General features: G+C 40.1%; 1 protein-coding gene across 1 annotated transcript; it reads left to right on the forward strand.

Annotated features, from left to right (window-relative positions):
- The first annotated feature begins 241 nt into the window (after window positions 1-241).
- On the forward strand, window positions 242-20,439 carry LOC146331978 (CTTNBP2 N-terminal-like protein). The gene is made up of 7 exons (XM_084737633.1): window positions 242-387; window positions 4,686-4,790; window positions 15,806-16,039; window positions 17,524-17,631; window positions 18,318-18,506; window positions 18,614-18,784; window positions 19,089-20,439. Exons 1-7 carry the CDS (start codon window positions 349-351, stop codon window positions 20,010-20,012), a joined length of 1,770 nt encoding a protein of 589 aa, XP_084593759.1. The 5' UTR covers window positions 242-348; the 3' UTR covers window positions 20,013-20,439.
- The last annotated feature ends 1,455 nt before the right edge of the window (window positions 20,440-21,894 follow it).

Raw genomic sequence — 21,894 nt, forward strand, 5'->3', positions numbered from 1 at the left:
AAACCATAGTCGTGTTTTAACATTTCGTCCGGTAAAATGCCTGTGAAGTCGTTAAAATAACTTGCTGAAAGTCTTTGCGTGCACACAAGACATTCTTTAAGAAGAGGCAGGCACTCAAGAAACACTAAACAAAGAAATCCAACCAAGATCCAAGACCTGGGACGTCACTGTTCCCGCCTTCTTTCACACAAGCTCGTCTCTCATTGGTCAACGCCCGGAACTACTCCTCGTCTATTGGCTGGCTTCGCCGTCAGTTGCGACGGGAGCTTTGCCGTTTAGTGTTCCGCTGCGTCGGGATCAGAGGACGCAAATCAAGTGAAACAAATCTTCTGACAGGAGAAAAAGTTCATGCTGGAGTTTTCAAAGACCTCAGAGGGACATATGAAGGTAAGACGAGCCTCAGAAAATGAGTTAGCGTTGACGGTTTGAAACTGGAGACGGTTATTTTAACGTAGTTTTTCCGTGTTTACAGTTTTGGTCCAAGAGAAAAGAGAAAAAAAAAAGATGTAGCAAAAGTAGTCAAGGCTAATGGCCGAACCGTTTGGACTGCATCTTCATAAGCTCAAATGACATCAAGATGTGTTTTATTCGTGACAAAACGTCGGCTTTCCTGATCAGACATCTTTTCAGTGAAGAAAAAAACCCTCAGTGACATCTTCAGTCAGACGCTGATGTTTGATCATCCTAATAGTCCTGATTGAATTCATTTAGCTCCAGTTGTTAAGTAACGCTTATTTACTCAGCAGTGCCAACACTCTAGTTTAATTTGCCTCTTTTCAGTGTGTTTGTAAGACTAGGTTGTATCATAGCCAGTAGGGAGCATGCTGAGTGAATAAGTTAAGTGGCCTACTCAAAAAAATAGGTTGGCTACCAAATCCAATTTAGTATCCAGACATGCTGCATCTGGTTAGACATCCTGATTACCACAACAAGGAAACTCAGCAGACATCTCAGGCTGTACTTCTCCTCAGCTGACCCTCTCTTCATTCAAGTTTCAGGTTTGTGGGCCAAAGAGGTTTTACAGTCTGTGACATTGATTCATGCACACATTGTATCCCCCTCCTTCCCAGTAGAAACAGCTGGAAGATGATGTGAGGGAAGATTACAAGAAACACTGAAACCTATGAATAAATACTCTGCGTATTTTTATTATAGGTTAACTTTTGCTGCGACTGAACATAAGCAGTTGAAACTGTCCTGAGTGAGGATGTAACAATATATCATATATCACAATAAAAATGTCTCAATACCTTACTCAAAACCTTACTGACTGTAACAATATCTCCAGTAATATTACATGGTTATTTTACTTGATTGTTATTATTATTTAAAAGGACTACTACTGACCCTATGGAAGTCCATTTCTGCCAGTAAATGAAAACAAATATTCCAATCGTAAGTCCTAATTATAAGTTAAAAAGTAGAAATTATGAGATAAAAAGTCAGAATGATGAGATAAACATTCAAAATTTTAAGATAAAAAGAGTTTAAAAGTTATAATTTTGATTTTTTTTCCTTTTACATGGTGGAAATGAGCTTTCATAGACTAATGCATTGTTTTTGTTTTGCAGTTACATACAAACACAAATCATACCTATCTTTTTTTGCTCAGCTTATGGCTAGCCACTCTTATTTTATGTAATTGAATAAGGAAAGCAGATGCACTTTAAGCGAATGGGAAAAGCAAATTTTATACAAATACAAAATGTTGTATATATTAGATTAGTATTATTGATTTTTTTAAGTCATCATTTTACTTTGTTTTTTAATACTGTAATAAATATCGTATCATAGACTTTTAAACATGGTAATGTCAGACCTTGAGGTTATGGTATGGTTGCATCTCTGAGACCAAGAAAAGTGGATTTTGATATGGTTTAGTCGAATGAGGGTAAATTTTTCACTTAAACTGTACACATTAAGAGTAACAAGCAGCAACTCATACACCCATGACCCCTTGGAGCTAAGCATATGTTTCTGCAGTAAAAGCTTGTGTGTGTGTTTTTAATAAGTTTACAGTGTTGCGAACGAGGCACATGGCTGACCAGGCTTAAAACAAACAGGGATAAAAGGATTATGGACACAAGGCTTTCGTGATCGGAAGTGGAGCCACGGAGAACGTGTGGGAATATTTGTATTTCCCATGCTATCTCTTAGTGTTTGTATACCCTCATGATTACCAACTCTAACTTGGAGCGGGAATTAGGTAAAATAATATGAGGATCCAAACAAGCGTGATGACACATGTAGGCCCCCGCTGGGCCAGACATTTCTCATAACACTGCACATACTCTTCTCACAGTGATTACAGCGGCCTGTGAAATTAGCAAGCAAGCCCGTAAAGCCAAAACCAAGGGAGGTGTGTACGCTACAGTTTAATTAGCATTTTACCCCTGTGGTTAAGCCACAGACCATGAGTGCTGGTGAAGGCAGGACTAAAACGCTGTGTGCCTTCTTTGTGAGGACGCTGCTGTAGGGATTAAGACTGTAGGTGCAGTTCCACAGGGTTATTCCTCTTTCACTTATGTACACTGCTCTACTTAGGTTTCTCACGTAAATGCAGTAAAAAAAAAAAAAAAGCTCACGTGTGGCACCATTTTTAACAATTAGCCATCCTGTCACAGCATTGTCATATTCAGGTTTCCATATTGCGGATGTTATTGAAGAAATATTGTAGCTACTTTCTCAGATATGAAAGGCCGGTGGCTCCTGTATCTCATTATGCAACCAGTGCTCCAAGAGATCAGCCCACCCCCTCTGAATGACTTCACGATGTGGAAAGTTGTGGTGACCACAGAGTGCTCAGAGCAGAGACTGGGCCTGTTGAATGAATGCTAGTTCAGGTGTCAAATAAACATCAGTGAGGGCTCAAAATTTGCCTTTTTCTTCAGTGTCCCACAACTGTCCCAAATTCTACTTTGAACTGTCCCAACCTTTACTACCACTGTCCCAAACTGAAGTTCTTTTTCATTCTGAAACTGCTGCTCATTAAACATTTCCATAAGACAAGTACAATAGGTTGTACACATTTTTTGTACAAATTTTGACAGTACAATTATTATTTAGACACTTTCATACACTGCACATTAGATGTGATGTAAGAGCACATGATCAACATGGTGCAGCTCATGTAGCATGTGCAACTTTTCTGGCACAAGTATGAGACAACAAGACAAGATAACAAGACAACCTTAAATAACCATGCAAATGTAATGGTATATATGGGAATGCATATGAATGCTAAATCACCATCAGATGATAACCAATGGGTTCTGAGATTGGGAAAATTCATCCATACTGTGATGCTTATAAGTTTCTCTTGTTCAAGACATCAAATCTTTGTGTCCCAGGTGCTAATTTTAGTGTCCCCAGCACAATGGTTCATCTTTAATTTCAAGCACTGGTGAGTGAGATTTTCAGGCAGAATATTTTGGCAATTCAAGCTACAGTTGTACTTCTGTTATTAAGTAGTCAGCCAGTGCAATGTAGTTCAGTTCCTACACAGATCCCACACGATGTTTCTCATCTGACAAAGGATGCTTAGTGTAAGAACATCAACAGCTTTGATCTTATTTCAAAGAGAGGCCCGCATACATTCAGTTGGCCAGAGTGCGGTTGGATGTTTGAGGTATGGACACCGCAGGGCTTGTCAGCAGAACCAACACAGCTGTGAGATTACAGTGCAGAGACACTACAAAGAGACCACATCACATTTCCAACACAAAATAACCGACTGTAACAGTACCCACGCCATGAATGGGACATGCAGCAGGAAAACAAAACAAAGTGATACGATATTTTCAACATTAAACTTGAAAAGTTCAATTGCATGCACATTATCAGTCAGCCTTAAGTATTTAAGACAGATGAATGAACAGCTTGGACGCTGGAAGCCGACTGTCTTTTATTTGATATGCGAGATCCATCTGTGCCTGATGAACATGTTGGCTTGTGTTGTTGCCATGTTTGTTTCACCTCATTGAGCTGAAATATCCAAAACTGGGATAATTAAATGAGCAACTTTGATGGAAAATTTTACCCTCAGATGTTGATTTGTATTGTTGCAGTTTTAAAATTGTTTCAAGTAGTGCTGTATGCACGAGGTACTTACGGATTGTCATTGTCTTAACTACAGTACGTGGCAGTCGGCATGCCCTCCACTTTGGAGAGGCAGCAGGAGTACCAGTGTAGAAAGTTAAGCAATGAATTGTTGTGGACAGTGACAGCAGCAAAACATATTTAAGCCAACTAAAAAAGGCCAGTAGTAAACAGTAGTGGCATTTCTTGGTACAATATCCTTACATTTTGAGCTTTACCTCACACCTTAACTACTTCAATAAGATTTGCTATGCAGTTGTCAAATAAGCAGTCTGGTTTCTTTCCATACAGGAGAAAAATGTTATTGCATATTTTGTAGACTGGTTCTGCACTGCAAAATGACTCCCTCCCACAAGTTAATAACTGCATATCCACACAAAGCTCATAACTCAGTTGGCTAGATCAGATAGATCAGATGTCTGTCTGATTTGGGGGAATTGGAAAACATCAGGCTTTGTTTTTGAAGCTGGAATTAAATAACTGAGAAATTATTGTGGGAAAACTTTTGTCCAAGTTTAGAATTCGGTTTCATCTAGATTCAATTAAGTCAACTAAGCTCTTCTCTTTTCATCTTTTTGTCCTCACAGTCCAAGCTGAATATGGAGAGTCTGACCAAGCCAGAGTTGCTGATGCTTTTCAGCATCCTGGAGGGAGAGCTGGAGGCCCGCGACTTGGTCATTGATGCCCTAAAGGTACCCCTCAATGGAGCTGTTAACAAATTATAACCATTTAACCAGTGATATAGCATATTGCCATAACATTGCATGCTTCTTTTTGTAGTTTGCATGGAAGCCTACTTAGGTTTGTCACTCATGAGAAAGACATTATGTTGTAGCAGGGGTTTGGGAGGCTCCTGTGAACACTTTTTTTTTTTTTTGCTCGTCATTATTGCAGCTGACATAAATTCAAGCTAACCAAAGCCACAGTTCTGTGGGAAGGGATAAACTACTAACTTTTAAAGCCAACAGGAGGTGGGCCTGCACAAACTGACATGGGTTAGTGATGTATGTCTGCTAAGACTGTTGCTTATGGATATATTGTGTTACACATGCTTTTAGCACGATGTTTCTTAAGGTATGGCCTGCAGGCCATTGGCAGCCCTCAGAAGCATTTTGTGCTGCCCCTGAGTGTGACATAAAATGCATGCATTATGATTCAAAGCCTGCTACAGGCTGTCAGATTTCAGTAATCATATAAGTTTACTGCAAACCAAACTGTGTGACATTTTAACGTATCACACAAAGAAAATGTCATCAGTATGCGTCGTCATTTTGTGTTATCGCTGTGCGTCATCCATCTGCGTGGCTACAATGGTTAACAATGAAGCTAAGCGATAGTGCAACAATAGTGCAAACAGTGCGACTTGGGACCACCTTTTTCGAGCCATGATCAAAGATCTGGTTGCATGCAACTAGCGGAACCTCATGAGTGTTGCAGAAATTAAGTTCTGTCAACAATGCTAGTGTTTTCTTTCAGTGGACAACTCTGCAGTTTAATATGAAAGTGAGATGGAAAAACCACCACAGTAAAAAGCCCTGTATGGTTGAGGAGAAAAGAAGGTTTCAGGAAAAATGAATCAACTCTTACTTCATTGGAGCTCATGGGAAAAAGATAATGTGATCCGTTTTATCTGCAAACAGGTGGATTCTGTGCTCAAGAAGTGTTTAATGCACACAATCACAATTAATGAGACCACTGACAAATCCCACAACAAGTTAATGAGTTTTCCTGTGCAGCCCTCAATCATATGCTGCCTCCCATAAGTGGTACTCAAGTCATCAAAACTTTGAGAACCCCTGTTGTAACGGATCAGACTCATGTATTTGTTCATGTTATTAGACCTAAGCTATATAAGGATCTGGCAGCATAATGATGAGAAAGCTAAAACAATTAAGATTTAATCTAAGTAACCCTGTTAATGCCAGTCATTTCCTGTCAAGAGAGTTGTCTGTATGGAAACAAATAAGCCATGTGGTCTCAAGCTAATATTCCTCTGGATTTATCCAATTTGGTCCCAGCTAACTAATGTCTGAGCCTCTGGAGAATGCAGTGATTCTCTCTGGGGATTGTATCAAAACTCATCCTTTTTTGAGATTAAATGAGTAGAAGCATCCTAGTGATCTTGAACAAACTCAATTAAGAAATAGTCCCAATGTAGAGTACAACGCACAGTTTGACCCAGAGCAACCCAGCAACTTCAACCTTAGGATGGCTTACTTTGGCAGGGTTAATGCTGCTTTTCAATTAAAGGATTGTCAGGCTATTTTCCCACAGTTGGTCCTTTGCTGTACTGTGTCCTGCAGGCCCACATACTCGAGCTTCCAGACACTATTTGCATTGCTTTGAGGATGTTTTGTCATTTTTTAAAACAGCTGTGAACTTACTTTAGTAGCACGGCTGTTACACCACACACGTGAGATAAGCAGTGAATAAGGAGCTTAATGATGGAGGCTTTCTGCAAAATATGTCCGTGCCTTACAGTGCTGTAGACTTTATTCTCACTATTAATATTTGAGCTATACAACCGTTTTGCTCTTGGAATGCTATTCACTTCCCTGGTGTAAAATGCACCACCGAAAGAACAAACTGGAGTGGCAGCAAGTGAACTCGATAGCAGCCGTCTAAGAGAGTCTACTGCCGAATGTTCATGTGTTGTGTCTAGACCACATTCCTACATCTCCCCTGAGATCTGGCCATCTAAGGCAAGAAGAGTTACAGCACGCTGGGTGCCTGATGACTCAATGTGAGCGAGAGTAGGAGTGAACAAATAAACATTGGCCTTAACTGGAGCTTGAGGGGAATATGGCTGTGCTTCTTTCATGGCTCCACTGGCTCAAACTGTTAACCCATTCAGGTCCGGGATTAGATCAATGCTGCAGTGTTAACTCTTACAGAGCTTTAATGACGGGTGTAATCACTGACCTGCAGGAAATTGATAGCAGGGAGTGAAAACTGATCTCTTGAAATGAACAGGCCGCTTCTCTGTGGGATGCACACTTATTCAAAGGTGAACCACGACTTCATACCTTTCTGCCATTCTTCCGTTCAGGTACTGGTGATGTGGAATTTTGTGTCTCACTCTCACATGAATAAAGATCATTATCAGTAAAAAAAAAAACACCCCATATTTTTTTTGTTTTTAGATACGCTGAACTGGAATTTAAACCCACGACCTTATTGCTGCGTGGCAAAAGTGTCAACCACTGCGTCACTGTGCTGATACATTTGCAAATGCTTAGTTAAACTGGTAATATTGTACAATACAGCACAACTTCCACCACGTCGGATGTTAGCTTACACACATTACGAGCTGTGATACTAAATATCTCCAAACTAAAAACATGTTGAGTTGGCTAGTTGTTACTAGCTTACTTAGGTTGGCACATAGTCCAACTCAAGCTCTGCCTGTAAGTCTTAACTCATAGAATTCTGGGAGAAAAATATATATATATACACTGGATATAACTGTTGAACTCAACAACAATATCTCAACAACTACAGATGGATTACCATCAAATTTTGTACTTTCACATTCATGGTCCCCAGAGGATGAATTCTACTTTGTTGATCCTGAGGCTTTTCATTTAGCACCACCAGTAAGTCAAAGTTTTCACTTATCGAGTGAAGTATTTCAACAGCCACTAGATGGACTGACACAAAAGTCTATACAGACCTTTATGGTCTCAAGAGGATGAATCCCAATGATTTTGGTGATTCCCTGACTTCACCTTGTGGCCCACTATGACATTTGTCATTTTGAGTGAATGGATTACCATAAAATTTGATTGATTCAAACATTCATGTTATTTGTAGAAAAGGATGTAAAGGTAGAACATTTTGTGAAGAACTGAAGAAGCCTCTTGGATGATAGGCAAAATCAATAAAGAACTCTATCAAGTCCAGGGGCCTATGACAACCTTTTCTACGAATACCATGACTGGGATGACTGAGAATCTTCACAAACCATATTCATGTTCCCCTCAGGATGGATGGTAATAACTTCAGTTCACTTCATGTTTCATCTAGTGCAGTGGTTTTCACAGTGGGGGGCACAGATCCACTGCTTGGAGGGCATTGAGAACCAGGGGAAAAAATATGGAGTGAAATTAAGATGAATAAATATGTTTTATGTGAAAGTAAACAAGAGTTTGCTGATGCTCATGCTGACTTTATTTCTCTAAAAGTCAGTTTGGATCCTTTTTTATTAGTTGCTTGTTTGTTGATCCTTTTTTTATTAAATTGGGGAAGTTTTTGCAGCTTTTGGGGCATGCCAGAAAAAAGTTTGAGAACTACTAATCTAGCACCATCATAAAATCAAAATTTCTCCAATACTTAAGTGTACAACAAAATACCTGCAAAACATTCCCAGACTCAGACACACTTTGCATATACTGGCGCTAACACTTTAGGATGGTGAACGTACTAACCATTAAACCTGCTTAAGATTGGCATGTTAACATTGCCATTGTGAGCAAGTTAGCATGATGATGTTAATATTTTGATAAAAGTACTGCGCTGCTAGCGTGGCTACAGACTCCGAGTCTTGTTCCAACAAAAAGATAAGCACATGAACTTACAGTAATTAGAGAAGTAGGTCCAGTCATGTTGCTCATGTCTCTCTTAACTGATGTGTCACTGCTGCACTGAGTGTCATGTGACAAATGTTTAGCTCAACTACAAATCACCAAGGTGATAATAACACGTCTGTTCACGTCTTTGATTTCAATGCCTTTGGCTTATCTGGTTAAAAGTACGAGAACTGGCAAGTTTTCATGTGCAGTCTCCATCCTCAGTGTTTCAAAAATATAACATCCTTATCAGCGATTTTCTACAGGATACACTGTTAAGTACAGGATGTGAGGTTAATGATGTGGTTTTTCTGTGGTGCTCTATATTTAATTATGCAGAACTATCACTGGCATTCTAACTATCCGCTGCATTTTTTCCCCTCGTGACTCACTTCTGCAGCTGCTCACGCTGTGGCTTTCAAAAGGAAGTTAGGCTCTGGCAATGCTTGTATTTGGCACACAAAGCCCTGCAGTGATCCAGTAGTCCCTTTGCTTTGAGAAAATCATATGAGTCTTTACTTTAAGTTAAAAGGGGGACTCAAAAATGGAAATGAGCCTTTTAATTAACTGTGAAGTTCACATACTGTGATTGGCTAGAGCTTCCAAATGGACAGACTTCAAACAGGTTCACCTTGTGTGTTTTTTGGTGGGGCAGACTCGAAGTAGGGAAAAATAATTTTGTTTTTAGTTTTGAGATGCACAGTGTTAAATTTTTTCCCCACTATTTTCCAACTCATTTTGGCCAATTGCCGATATATGCACACATTTTTTCCACTGCATTGCAGAGAACATCAAGTCCCTCATGCAGTGGAATTAACATATTGTTATGCCTACTCTTGCCATAATGGCCCACTGGCAGATGCAGACATAAAATACACAGCTTTTCAAAATGGGCACATTAACTCCAGCAAAATAAGAAGAGTACTGCTGACAGTTTGTATTTTGCTGGTGCCTGTTTCCCTATGTTCTTCAGAAATTTTTCAGAATGATCAGCTCTTATGATGGGCAATTAAATTTCTAGTGTTGAAGGAATGTGACTTGGCTTCTCCTCACATGACCAACCCTGAACAGTCAGTGCAAATAGCAACTTTTTTGTCCATTTAAAACGCTTAAAAATTGCTTCATGTGAGCATAATTAAAGTGTCATCTCGGTCTGTCATATTGGCAGAAGTGCATTTCAGGCCAATACGATATTTCATTTCATTTAACAGCTGGGTTAAAGTCTTGAGTCTTATTGGTCAATTAAAACATTCTAAGATTTGTTATTTCTGAATAACAGACTGTTCATCTGATTTCACAGAGAACCCAACCCAGTGGTAATAGAGAAATAAATAGATAATAGAGTAATAAATTGAGGCTGTGTCATAACCAGTTAAAAACACATAGTAGCTCTAAGTAAGGAGCTGTGTAATAAGCAGAAAAATGCTCAGTGAGTAGGTCTTTATTGTGTAATAACCCCAGACATGGTGGCGCAGCACTGTACATTATCCCTTACTTAAAAGCCTTTATCGGACAAGTACCAATGACTTTGATCACAATTACACCAATATTATCATGCATCCCTCACCAATCGAATTTAGTGTCATTTCACCCAAAATCGTCTGATTGTGATGTATACTACTCTCCAGTTCCTCTGCAGAGAACACAAAGTACGTGCATGAGTATTTCAGGCTATTTAGCAATCTCCTTAAGCAGCTCTGAAATATATAGGACTCCAGGGGTAAGAAGTTCATATATCACCTTCCCTCAGTATTATCCAGATCTTGTCGCCAACACTGTACGACTGAAAGAGTCCAGGCATGTGTCAGCAAAAGATAAGCTGGATTGGAACCAGCACAGCCATGGCACAAAGACGGCTTCCCAAGCAAAAGCACACAGGTTGCCAAGAACTGTAGCCAACAGACAAAAGCATGAATAATGGAGGTAGACTGTGATGCATAGCAGACATGCCTTGAATGTTTATGGGTACTGAACATGTACAGTATGATGTAATAAGCCCTGGTAGACTTGGGTGTTAAGTATTAAGACGCCTAATGTCAGAAATGTGTTTCCTGTAATCCCTCTTTTTCACTTCCTTCCACCCTCTGTGCAGCAGCGCAGGATTGATGGAGAGGAAAACAGCCTCCTTTTGTGTTGTGGAAGTGCACATTCTGTATGTGCATTGAGGGGGCTGGACAGGGAGCTGAGAAAGAGACAGAGGCTGCGTTTAATAGGGGTCCTGTGATTTAGAAAAAGCTGAGAATTTAAAGGCCAATTATCCACTTATGGAAATGTGTGCAGACTGAATAAATAGGAAATAACAAGGAGTACAATGAACTCTCCCTCTAGAAACTTCCAAAGAAAAAAAAAAATCTGTTAAGTATGTGTTTTCTTTGTATGTTTCAAAATGCTTTCCTCCTGAATGAGCAATGGCTTACAAACTGCGTGTTTTTTGTTCTGTCAGTATTGCGTGTAGCTGCAGTGATGAAAGTCACCCTGAGTATATATCCTCGAGCAAAGAGCTGTAGGTGTCAAGAATGGAAAACCTGATCTAAGCTTATTTAATCTTAGACCGTAAAAGTGACACATCAGAGCAGACAGTCATTGACGGGAACAGGGATTGGCTGGGGGCCAGGTCTTTCGACACATTTCTCTTTGAAGGAGTTTTCTTCAAAACTGGATATCTACCTTTTGTGGGGGGGGGGGGGTGGACCAACCCTAAAAAAAATGATGGACAGTATGTGAATCACAAGTATGCATTCATAGGAGATCTTTGGCAGATGAATGTTATGTTCTTTTTAAGTCAGTTAGATGTGAAACCTGTCTTGTATAAACACAGTTAGAACAAGGACCATATGCCGCATTCATAAGATATTTTACATTGCACAAAAGATTTCTGTTAAAGTTCTGTGTGGTCATTGGGCTTTAGATATCTCCTGCGTTTGAGAGGCATTTTTGAATTCCCTTGGGCACCCTGCGTTTTCCTGTTTCACCCCTCCAAGCTGTTTGATCCGCCTTCACGCCGTACTCGGACTGGATCAAATAACAGCAGCAGAGCCTCGCAGCCTTGCCCACCTCTCTTTATGCCATGACATGAGCCAATATTGTTGAAGATGATGATCACAAAGCTCATGATGTGCTGTGGAGTCTTGTCTGAACTTTGGTTCTCTGTTTCTACCCTGTCAACAATATCTGCGTTTACTCTGAAAACCAATTCATTTGCTTTGATAAGGCCTGTTGAGTTCTATATATTCATAGTATGATTATATTTTAGTATTGTAAAGTGCCAGTGTGTAAGATTTACTGGGATTTATTGGAAAAATATGGAAAGATTAAACATAATATTCACAAGTGTACTGTCAATAGTGTATAATCACCTGAAAATAAGAATCATATTTTTGTTACCTTAAAATGAACTCTGTATATCTGCAGAGTCCATGGGTCTGGAGGCTGCATGTTGCACTGCCATGTTTCTACTACGGCTTTATCCATTTAAGAATTATGTCAGTGGAATCAGATTTTTTTTAATGCCTTTCTTCATTTATTCATTATCCTTGAGGTGAAATAGGGCTGGGTGATGGGCTGAATCCATTGCCAGTTGTTCTTTTGGAGGTGATATTTTATTTTGCTAATGTAATGGTCTGCAGAGTGACAGCCGCTGCTCTGCAATGCACTCTCAGCCAGCGGTACACACCCCCTCAGCCAGAGCCGAGTGCTCTGAGCTGGGTGATGAGTGAAATGAAAAGGAGTATTTAGAGCCTGACTCTTCAGACATCTAATGAGGTGAAGTCAGGATTCATTTCAACCAAACCAGGGTTGGTGGTTGTTGGAAGAGTGGAAAGAATAAGAACAATGGTTTTAGTGAGTTGTCCATGCTTTCCTGTCGAGTTTGAATGCAGTATGTTTTACAAGGAGTTAATGAACCAATTCAGCTCATTCTAGATGTGAGGATGTTTCATTTCTTTATGAGTTCATTGTGTTAATTGGACGTAGTGAACAAAAGTAACGTAGTGAGACTTCCCAGCTGAGACTCTGGAGTCGCCACTTGTCAGGTGATAAGGCGTCAGGGTTGGGTAATATCCTAAAATTTTCCCACTGGCCACTAAGGTGAAAACATCAGATTTTCTCGCAGTCAGAAAAGGAAATGTGTGCATCTTCCTCAGGTATAAAAATCCGAGCGCATCACAGTGTCTCCCTCCTGTCAGGCTGCTGACAGCAGGTCACCTGCCCTCTGTCTCTAATTCTTCTCTACTTCCATCACAGTTAGTTTAATGGTTTGTGGTTATTAAGAGACTTTGTAAAGTTCACAGCCTGCAATGCTGTTGCATTGCACCATGAGCGATGACGAAGCTAGAAAACAAGAGCCGAATCTGCAAGCCAACATCTACAAGACACTCAATCCTACACACTGGTCCTTCAGTGTTTTGTCTTATGTGTCTTCTCACATGCTGCCTCCAGTTGCTTATCATAAATCCGTATTTGTACAAAAGTGTCAGTCATGCCAGAGAGATTACGGCTGCAAAAAGTTGGACTTTAGAATCATTCATATGCAAGAAATTATTCAGTAATTATTTGTCTTGAGAATATTAGGGATGCACTGATCCAATACACACCTTATTAAGTGGAATGGGTATCAGGCCTGATGTGACTAACCTCTTTTCATCCAATGTCTTTGTCAATTTCTTTGGATTGGTGTGTCCTAGATAAAACTATCATATTTCTACTCTAATATAGTGTCATTTCAGAGGAATCATGATACACTTATGACTGTAACACCCACACACACAGTCAGCGGTTAAATGCACTGTAAGAGCAGTGAATATTGCTCTGCAGGCCCATTCTGAACTCTTGACTACACTTTAAACTTCTTAAGTAATCTTGATATCAGTCATCAGGAGTCTTGTCCTCACCCTGCTAGAGAGGATACTGTTCTCTCTAATCTCCTGATCCTCTTTTGTTGAAACCTCACTAAGACACAGTGCCAGCTCTGCTGTAGCCCTCCTCCTCTCCTCTCCTCTCCTTTCCTCTCCTCCTCTCTCTGTCTCACACACTTCAGCCCCTTTTCACAGCAGACCCAAAGGCATCTGCTGAACCTGAAATGTCTTGCTGCTATTATCCCTCCTTTGTCATGAGTTAAACAGAGAATAGGTCTGCCTTGGCCAAGGCCCAGTCCAGAGCAGCTGTCCTGCTAAAGATAGACAGACACACACCATCTGTTGCTCCTTCCTCCTGCTAGTGCTCTTTCTGTTGTATTTTAAGCATTTCCTCTCCCTCTCTTCCCCTTCTTTTATCTACTGCTTATTTACCACTCAAGTATTAGAGATGTTGATCAGGGTGTGTGGAACGCAGTATTTGGTTTCCTGTTTAAATGAAAAAGATATGACAGCAGCATGTTTTAACTAAAATCATATCATCTTCAAAGTTCAGTGGTGTTAATGTCAGTTTTTTGACTGAATGCTGCCTGTTTAAATTAATAGCAACTAGAGTTAGATTTGACCAATCAATTGTCTAGAAATGTTAGCTGTTACATACTGTGCACTGGTGCTATTTCTGTAATTTGAGGCAGAAAATTGAGAAAAACTAAAGGCGTAGAGCTATGCTAGCACCTCTAAAGCTCTACTTAAAGGGATAGTTTGGATTATTTGATATAGGATTTTATGAGGTACTTGTTGATAATCACTGTATTAGTGAGAGTAGATGCACCAGCATGGAAGCAAAGTAATGAACTGGTGTGGACAGGGTCAGCAACAAAAGGTATATGGGCCACATAAAAAAGGTCCACCTAAAAAAATCAATATCACTTTAAGTTTACCCTATAGTTAAAATATTTTCACTGTTTTACTTTGCTGTTAGACAGCCTTTTTGGACTGGAAACCCCTGTTATACCAGTCGAATATCGCTCTCCAATCCGACCAACATCCACAGGCAAGATCAATAATTTGACCTCACAGAACATGGGAGATGCTGCCTTGATCTGTTAGATCTGCCTGTTTAGATCAAGGCAGCGTTAGGCCAAGCAATTGTAATACATTGATATTGTATTTTTTCTTTCCAAAAATACGTTTTGTTAATGACTGTCCACAGTAGTTCATTCCAAACTGGGGGCACCCTAAATGGCATCTCCTGTAGTTAATACACCAACTATCAATAAGTGCCTCATACAACCTTACTTCATATAGATCAAACTGCACCTTTAAGGAGCATTTTCCATTGTATGGTATGGTTCAACTTGCTTTTGGTACAACATACGTCATTTTCCACTGTGGATGGTACTCCCCCAAGGTGAGCTGATCATCATAGCCATGCTATTCCAGCAGTTGGGAAACGACACCGGAGCTCTACTTTGGTCTTGAGAAGCTGCAGCCTTCATTCACTGACAAACTGTAACCTACAAAGTACATTTACTGCCACACTGACTACTTCACTGCTGACCTTTTCCTCTGTGCAGCTTGCATTCACATCACTCTTGACTGACCTTGAAGTGATGCTGAAAGAAGGCACCCTTAGTTTTGTATATTAGCATGCTAAAATTCAAGAAGTGTCATTTTTACATTTATTTGGTCATGAACCAAAGTATTGGACAAATTAACATTTTTGCCCAGATGATGGTGCTGCATGGAAAGTCAGAAGATTACCTAAGGTATTATAATTCATCCTGTGCGGGTGTACCAAATTTAATACCAGTCCACCCAGCACTTGTTCAGATATTTCACTCAAAGCCTGAACAAAGTCAGAAGGATTAATTAATTAATCTGTGGAATATGAATATTTGTACCATATTTCATGGAATTGCATCCAATAGTTGTTGAGATATTTCAGTCTGGACCGAGGTGTTGGATATCTTCCCTAAAGCTACGCCACTAACATGGCAAAAAATATCTGTTTGAAAATGCATAGCTGCGAGTCAGCATGCAAGAACAGCTGAGACTCAGACGAGGCTGGGAAGCCAGAAAACCGATCCAAGAGAAGATTCACATATCACAGCCAAGTTACAATCCCTCTGTAAACAAGGACATTCATGCAAAAGCATAAATAACCAAGCAGTTACACTCATTAAAATTTCCTGCCACAGGACCTTCAGACCACAAACAGACTGTAGCTACTTAATCGATCATTTCCCTTCTCCGTTCTCCCTCTCACTATTCTTCTCTTCTGAACAGGCCCAGCGTAAAGAGCTCTTTATCCAAGAGCGCTACGGCAGGTACAACCTCAGTGACCCCTTCCTGGCCTTGCAGAGAGACAGTGAGGCTGTTGGGGGCCAAAACAAAGACCTGGGCTGTTCCTCCCCCACCTCCAACCCTCTGGTGGTTCTCAAACTGGTGGTGAGCCACTGCAGGAGGATGCAGGAGAAGATGTTGGCTCAGCTCGCCGCAGCCGAGAGCAGGCACAGACGGGTGGGTGTGGATGTGGGGGTTCTTAATTAGGGGAAGCAGAAATGAGCTGGATCCTTATGCAGATTAAAAAAATGGCAAATATAAAAGACAGCAAGTAGTAAGCTAATAGAACAAAAAAAAACATGAAAAGACACAAAGTAAAGTGCAATGAGAATTGTTTTGTAAGCTACACAAAACTAATTTGATTAAATCATCCCTCTTCATTAAAACCTTGTTTCCAAAATACTTTTTCCAGGAATAGCAGAACAAACAATTAAAAACCAGAATTGTTTTCAGCTTGAACTATTTCCAAACCCACCCAAAAGTACTTCCACAGATGCAGGGTAACAGACTTGAACAAAGAAAAATAAAATACCTGCACACTGATGTCACATTTCCAGTTTTTTCTTTTGTTTCATGCGAGCTTAAGGTTACAGTGTGAACACGCTATTATTTATAGACACAACGCACTATTGTCTCCTGACTTTATTATGAGTTAAATATATACCCAATCTGTGTGATCACAAAATTACTGTAATTCCCTGTTAATATCATCAGTTTTACATGAAACACATCAGTAACTAGAACTTTGCTATGCTTGCTTATGCCAAAACTATTATGGATTGATCCAAGTTCCACTTCAGTATCAAATATTTGTGTTATACAAACAAAAAATAGACCACAAAAACATTTATTTTGCAGTAGCATGGGCATTATAGTAAAAATATAGGCGATACTTCATAGTTTTCCCACCGGCCACCATGAGCCCAACAAACAGCAGTTACTGATATATTTGCACAGGTGTATGTGTGTGTCTAAGTTTCAGCTGGGAGATGTGTACAAGTGGTGAGTTCACTACAGTATGTAAGTTTGCTACGCCTAAACAAACTAAACTAAAATATAAAAGGAAATATTCTTATTTATTTTCCTTATTAAAACTAAGAAATACAACCATACATCTTCTGAATCTAAGTTTCTCCCTTTTATCAAACTAATGTAGCTTAATTGGCCTGTTAGTTCATTGTAAAACGCAATCCATTAAAACTCTACAGAAAAACAAAATAAAACTCACCAAAACAGTTTTGGTTAGTCTTTTCACTGTTCCAACAATCATTAACTCTGGTTTGGTCAAAAGAAATTCTTACTTTACCATTTTAGATGTGAAATTACTCTGTCATTTTGGTATTAAATATTTAAATTACTGTTGCAAATAATGATCCCCATTTCATGTTTGGAACTGAACAAACACAAAGCACCCTATCATTTTAGGCTTTGTAAAACTTCAGAGCGAAGACTACACTTTCCTCTTCAGGCGGGCCTGGGCATGACACTCATTTAGAGGAGTAGTTGTTGATGTTGTTGCCTAGCTTAACTTCCATCAGCATTTCTGTGTACAATAGAGGAATCCTATTGCTTCAAAATAACAGTTATTTGCCTTAATACCAAGCGACCTTGTGAGATAATTTCATTCCTGACTCTCTGTCTCCCCACTGTGTTTGCTTCAGGTCATTGCAGATCTGGAGGAGGAGAAGAGGAGGCACGCTGAGGACACAGCAGAGGGAGACGATGTTACCTACATCCTGGAGAAGGAGAGGGAGCGCTTACAACAACAGGTACCTTCTAATTAATAGTGATGTGGGTTGGACTACAAGTATTTGTCAAAATAATGTAATGTAAAAAATGTATCAAACAGGAGTCAATGTAGAGTTTTGAAAAACTGTGTCAAAAGTTTTGAAGCGCTACCCACACCATCAGAAGAAAAACAGTGTTTACTAGTTGTGGGGGGCGGGGAGTGATTCATTTAAGCTTTGTGATTCTTTTTTTAAATTCCTGAATCGATTCTTACGTATCTAGGCTCAAATTTATGTTGTGTGCACTTTTCAGGAGCTTTATTCATTTTTGCTGAACATCTTATTTTATTTGTTGGTTTCCTATGACAGTCGCTTGATGAGCATTAACAGCTAAATGTAGCATTTTACTTGAAAAAGTATTTTATTTAGTTTGCAATATAGCAATGGTAGTACTGAAATAATACTCAGAAGGAGGTGGTGTGCTTTGTTTCTGGAAATGTGACTCATGATAGTCTCATAGTGTATGATTTAACCTTTTCTCATGATCTAGTGTTGAAAAAGCACACAAAAATTGCGATAAATCATTACACTGATTCATAATACTTGCAAATTACAGTACATATCGAATTGGCATGCAACTATTGTGATAGTATGGAATTGGGAGGTCATCACAGTCCTAATATTTACAATCTCTGACAGCTTTGGTTATTGTGTGTCTGTCTTTGCAGCTGGAATTTGAGCGGAGTCAGGTCCGGCGATTGGAGAAAGAACAGCGGCGGATTACCGACCAGCTAGAAGAAGAACGGGCTCAGCACAAACAGCTCTCTTGCGCTTTGGCCAAAGAGTGCAAGTGGGCAAGTGCCAGGGCTCTGGAGGAGGGTCACCGACTGACTGAGCTCAACCGTAAACTCGACAAGGTACTAACATTTTGAATCCAAGCGAGGCGATTTATTTCCTTTTGTCGTTGCACATGTTGTATTTTGTATCTTGCTCTCTGGGTGAACAGACTTTTTCTTTCACACAGGAGAAGGAGGGTTGTCAGGCCCTGAGAAAGGAGCTGGAGGAGGAGAAGAGGAGAACTCTGAGAATGGAGGCGAGGGTGGAGGAGCAGCTGGCCGAGTTCGACACGGAGCGAGAGCAGCTCCGCTCGCGTTTGAAGAAGGAGGAAGCTCATTGTTGTCAGCTACAACAGCAGGTGTGAACACTCATGCAGGTGGCATAGATTACACATTTCTCTAACTACCTCAGGTTATTTCCTTTAATCTTAGTGCAAGAGAAGAAAATTAGCTTGAATTGTACAGCCAAGGGCACGTTAACTGAATATTTTCCATAATAAACTCATTTTTTTTAAAGAATGACAGAAAAATCTGAGGGCTATCTATTGTTCTGACAGATTACAACACCGAGGGCGATCTACTTAATGCAGGGGAAGATTAGTTTGCGTTGTAGAGAATTTTCTGCTTGAAATTAATTTTTTTTCCTTCCCATTTTGTGATCAGGTAGAGGAGCTGAGGAGGAAGCTGGAGGAGGCGAACACGATGAGAGATGTCAAGGGGGTTATATCAGCTCCAGTGGAGACACGAGAGGAGTGGGCTACAAAAGTTCCTCCAGGAAAGACAGCAGTGGACATGATTAAGGTTGAGGACATTGAGGAAGACAGAAGACAGCAACCCATGCAGCCAAAAGTCAACGGTCACCACTGTCCGATGGAGACCAATGGACACCACGTTCCAAACAACATCTCAGAGAAGACCTGCCTACAGAACGGGAATGAAAATTCTCCCACTCACTCAGCTCTCCCTCCTTCCTCCCCATGCACCTCGCCCCTCCTCGCCAAACGCCCACCAGGAAGCCCGAGCCCTGGTAGCTATCAGTCTCCCTACCAGGCGGGGATTAACCAGCGCTTCCACGCTGCTCGCCATAAGTTCCAGGGCACTGTTGAAGCAGAGCCTCAGACACAGGCCGTACAGCCTCCCCTCTCGCCAAAGGACGTCTCCCCTGTAAGCAGCAGCTCCTCCGTAGAAACTAGCCCAGTCAAGCAGATGGCACGGAGCACTGTCACTCAAGTCCTGTCCCGCTTCACCACTGTCCAGCAGAGTGCTGCAGCAAAGCTCGCAGCACCAAACAATTCACCCTTTGGTACAGACTACCGCAGCCTGGCAGCGCCCTTGTCTCCGGTCATTGGGAGGGCCGCAGGAGCACTTCCACAGGGGATCAGATCACCCACAATCCCAAGGGCGGACAGGGGCAACCCTCCACCCATCCCCCCGAAGAAACCCGGTCTGGCTCAGGCTCCTCCATCCCCGGCCGCGGTGCCCAGATCTGCCAGCCATTTCTCCGACAGCCCGCTCTCAGGCAGCTGCGGCCTCACCTCGAGCCAGGAGGGAGTCAAAGAACTGGACATGGTCGTCTCTTCTAATTAACTAATTGTTTGATTCGTCAATAAATTAGTCAGCTGCTGCTCTGCTTGTGACACGATGGTTTAATCCACATCACATAATTATGATTGAGATATTGTTTTGCACAACCTCAATTCCAAAAAAATTTGGGATGTACTGTAAAACCGAGGACACTAATTGTTGACATTTGAAAGTGAAATTCTTGCCCATTCTTCCTTGATGCACGACTTCAGGTGCTCAGCAGTCTGGGGTCACTGTTGTACTTTGCACTTCATAATGCACCACACATTTTCAGTGGGAGACAAGTCTGGACTGCAGGAAGTCCAGTCGAGTACCTGAACTCTTTTACTATGAAACCACACTGTTGTAAGACGTGCACAATGTGTCTTGGCTGAAATAGGCGGGGATGTCTGCTTTGATGGCAGCAAATGTTGCCCCAAAACCTGTATGTACTTTTCAACATCAATGGTGCCACAGATATGACAGTTAAAATTAATCAGTTTGAACAGGAAATATCTTGTCTTTCTACTGTATTCAATTGGATATAAGTCCAAAAGTATTGCAAATCATTGCATTCTTTTTTTATTTAAGTTTCACACAGCATTCTAACTTTTGTGGAATTGGGGTTGTACCTGACAGGATTTATATCTGATGCTTATTTGAACAGAGGTCCCTTCAAACACTGTTATAATTGTATTTATTAGATTTTTTTTTTATTTTAAATATGAGCTGAGGCACTATTTTAGTTAGTGGTTCAGGTGCTGGTACTAATGAGCAGTTACAACTTAGTTTTGATCTCAAATGTGCCAATATTGTATGTTGGGCACATCATACTGTTACAAAATCCTCCATGGTTTCATATTTCCAAAGATTACAAATCATTTTATCAAATGAAGAGGTAATTTTTTTTCCCCCATTACTTTGTCTCAAGTATGTTATGTGTTATTACAACAAATACTGTAATCTTAAGACCAAATGTAACAAGTAGTCTTTGGACCAATGTATGTCATGTTGTCTCATTTCAATGTGCACTCATATGTACTTAGCTGTTGTTTTTATAAAAATGTATAGTTCATTTTATAAATGTTCCTTAGTTATTAATGTATGATAGTTTTACACAACAGATAATCTAATCCAATCAGTGTTGTTCATGCATTTCCCTAAGGATGCATAATTATGATAATCTCATAGGCTCTGATTATATGCAGGCACCATTGTTTTTAAGGTTAGTTATTCTGATGAATATAATGCCTTTGTCATTATAATAAACCATTATAAAAACACAAGTATTTTATAGTCAGCCACGACTTTGATTAATATCATAACACAACTGTTGCGTTGGTTATCTCCATTTTTAAGATCCTTTACAGTACTGTATAGCTGGAAAGTGACAGATGTAATAAATTAATCCCAAAGATTGTTATGTATTCATCTTTTTTATTTATCCTCGCAGGAATTTTTATATTATGCTGCTAGAAGGCAGTTGTGTAGGTTTTAATGGCAACAACAGTGCTAATCTAATGACAGAACGTTTACGGCATGTTTCAGAGATTTAGTGCAGGGCGGCAACTAATCAATATTTTTATCATCAATTAATTTTGCATTTATGTTTTATTTGTTTGGTCTATAAAATGGCAGAAAAAAGCCTCAAGCTGGAAACAGGGAACTGATTTGACATTTTTGCTTGAAAAATTACTAGAAAGATTAATCAGAACTGTTGGCAATTAATTTCCTATTGTCCTATTAATTGATTAACAGTAAAGTAAATGTTATTGACAACCACAAGTAGTATATATATTTTTTCCTGCCTAATGTAATATTATGTCTTATATTTTGAATGGATCTGGAGAAAAATGAGAAAATGATGAGCGGTTTCGGTCACTGATTACAAATGAATAAATGCATT

This window comes from Lutjanus erythropterus, chromosome 2 (assembly GCF_056507025.1).
Source record: "Lutjanus erythropterus isolate fLutEry1 chromosome 2, fLutEry1.hap2, whole genome shotgun sequence".
NCBI classification, from domain to species: domain Eukaryota; kingdom Metazoa; phylum Chordata; class Actinopteri; order Lutjaniformes; family Lutjanidae; genus Lutjanus; species Lutjanus erythropterus.

What these genes read in the sequence shown, in the direction of transcription:
- LOC146331978 (XM_084737633.1), top strand. Translation starts at nt 349, where the DNA reads ATGCTGGAGTTTTCAAAGACCTCAGAGGGACATATGAAG. An exon ending in TGGTCATTGATGCCCTAAAG is followed by an intron (nt 4,791 to 15,805) that starts GTACCCCTCAAT and finishes TCTTCTGAACAG; the next exon opens with GCCCAGCGTAAAGAGCTCTT. An exon ending in GGGAGCGCTTACAACAACAG is followed by an intron (nt 17,632 to 18,317) that starts GTACCTTCTAAT and finishes CTGTCTTTGCAG; the next exon opens with CTGGAATTTGAGCGGAGTCA.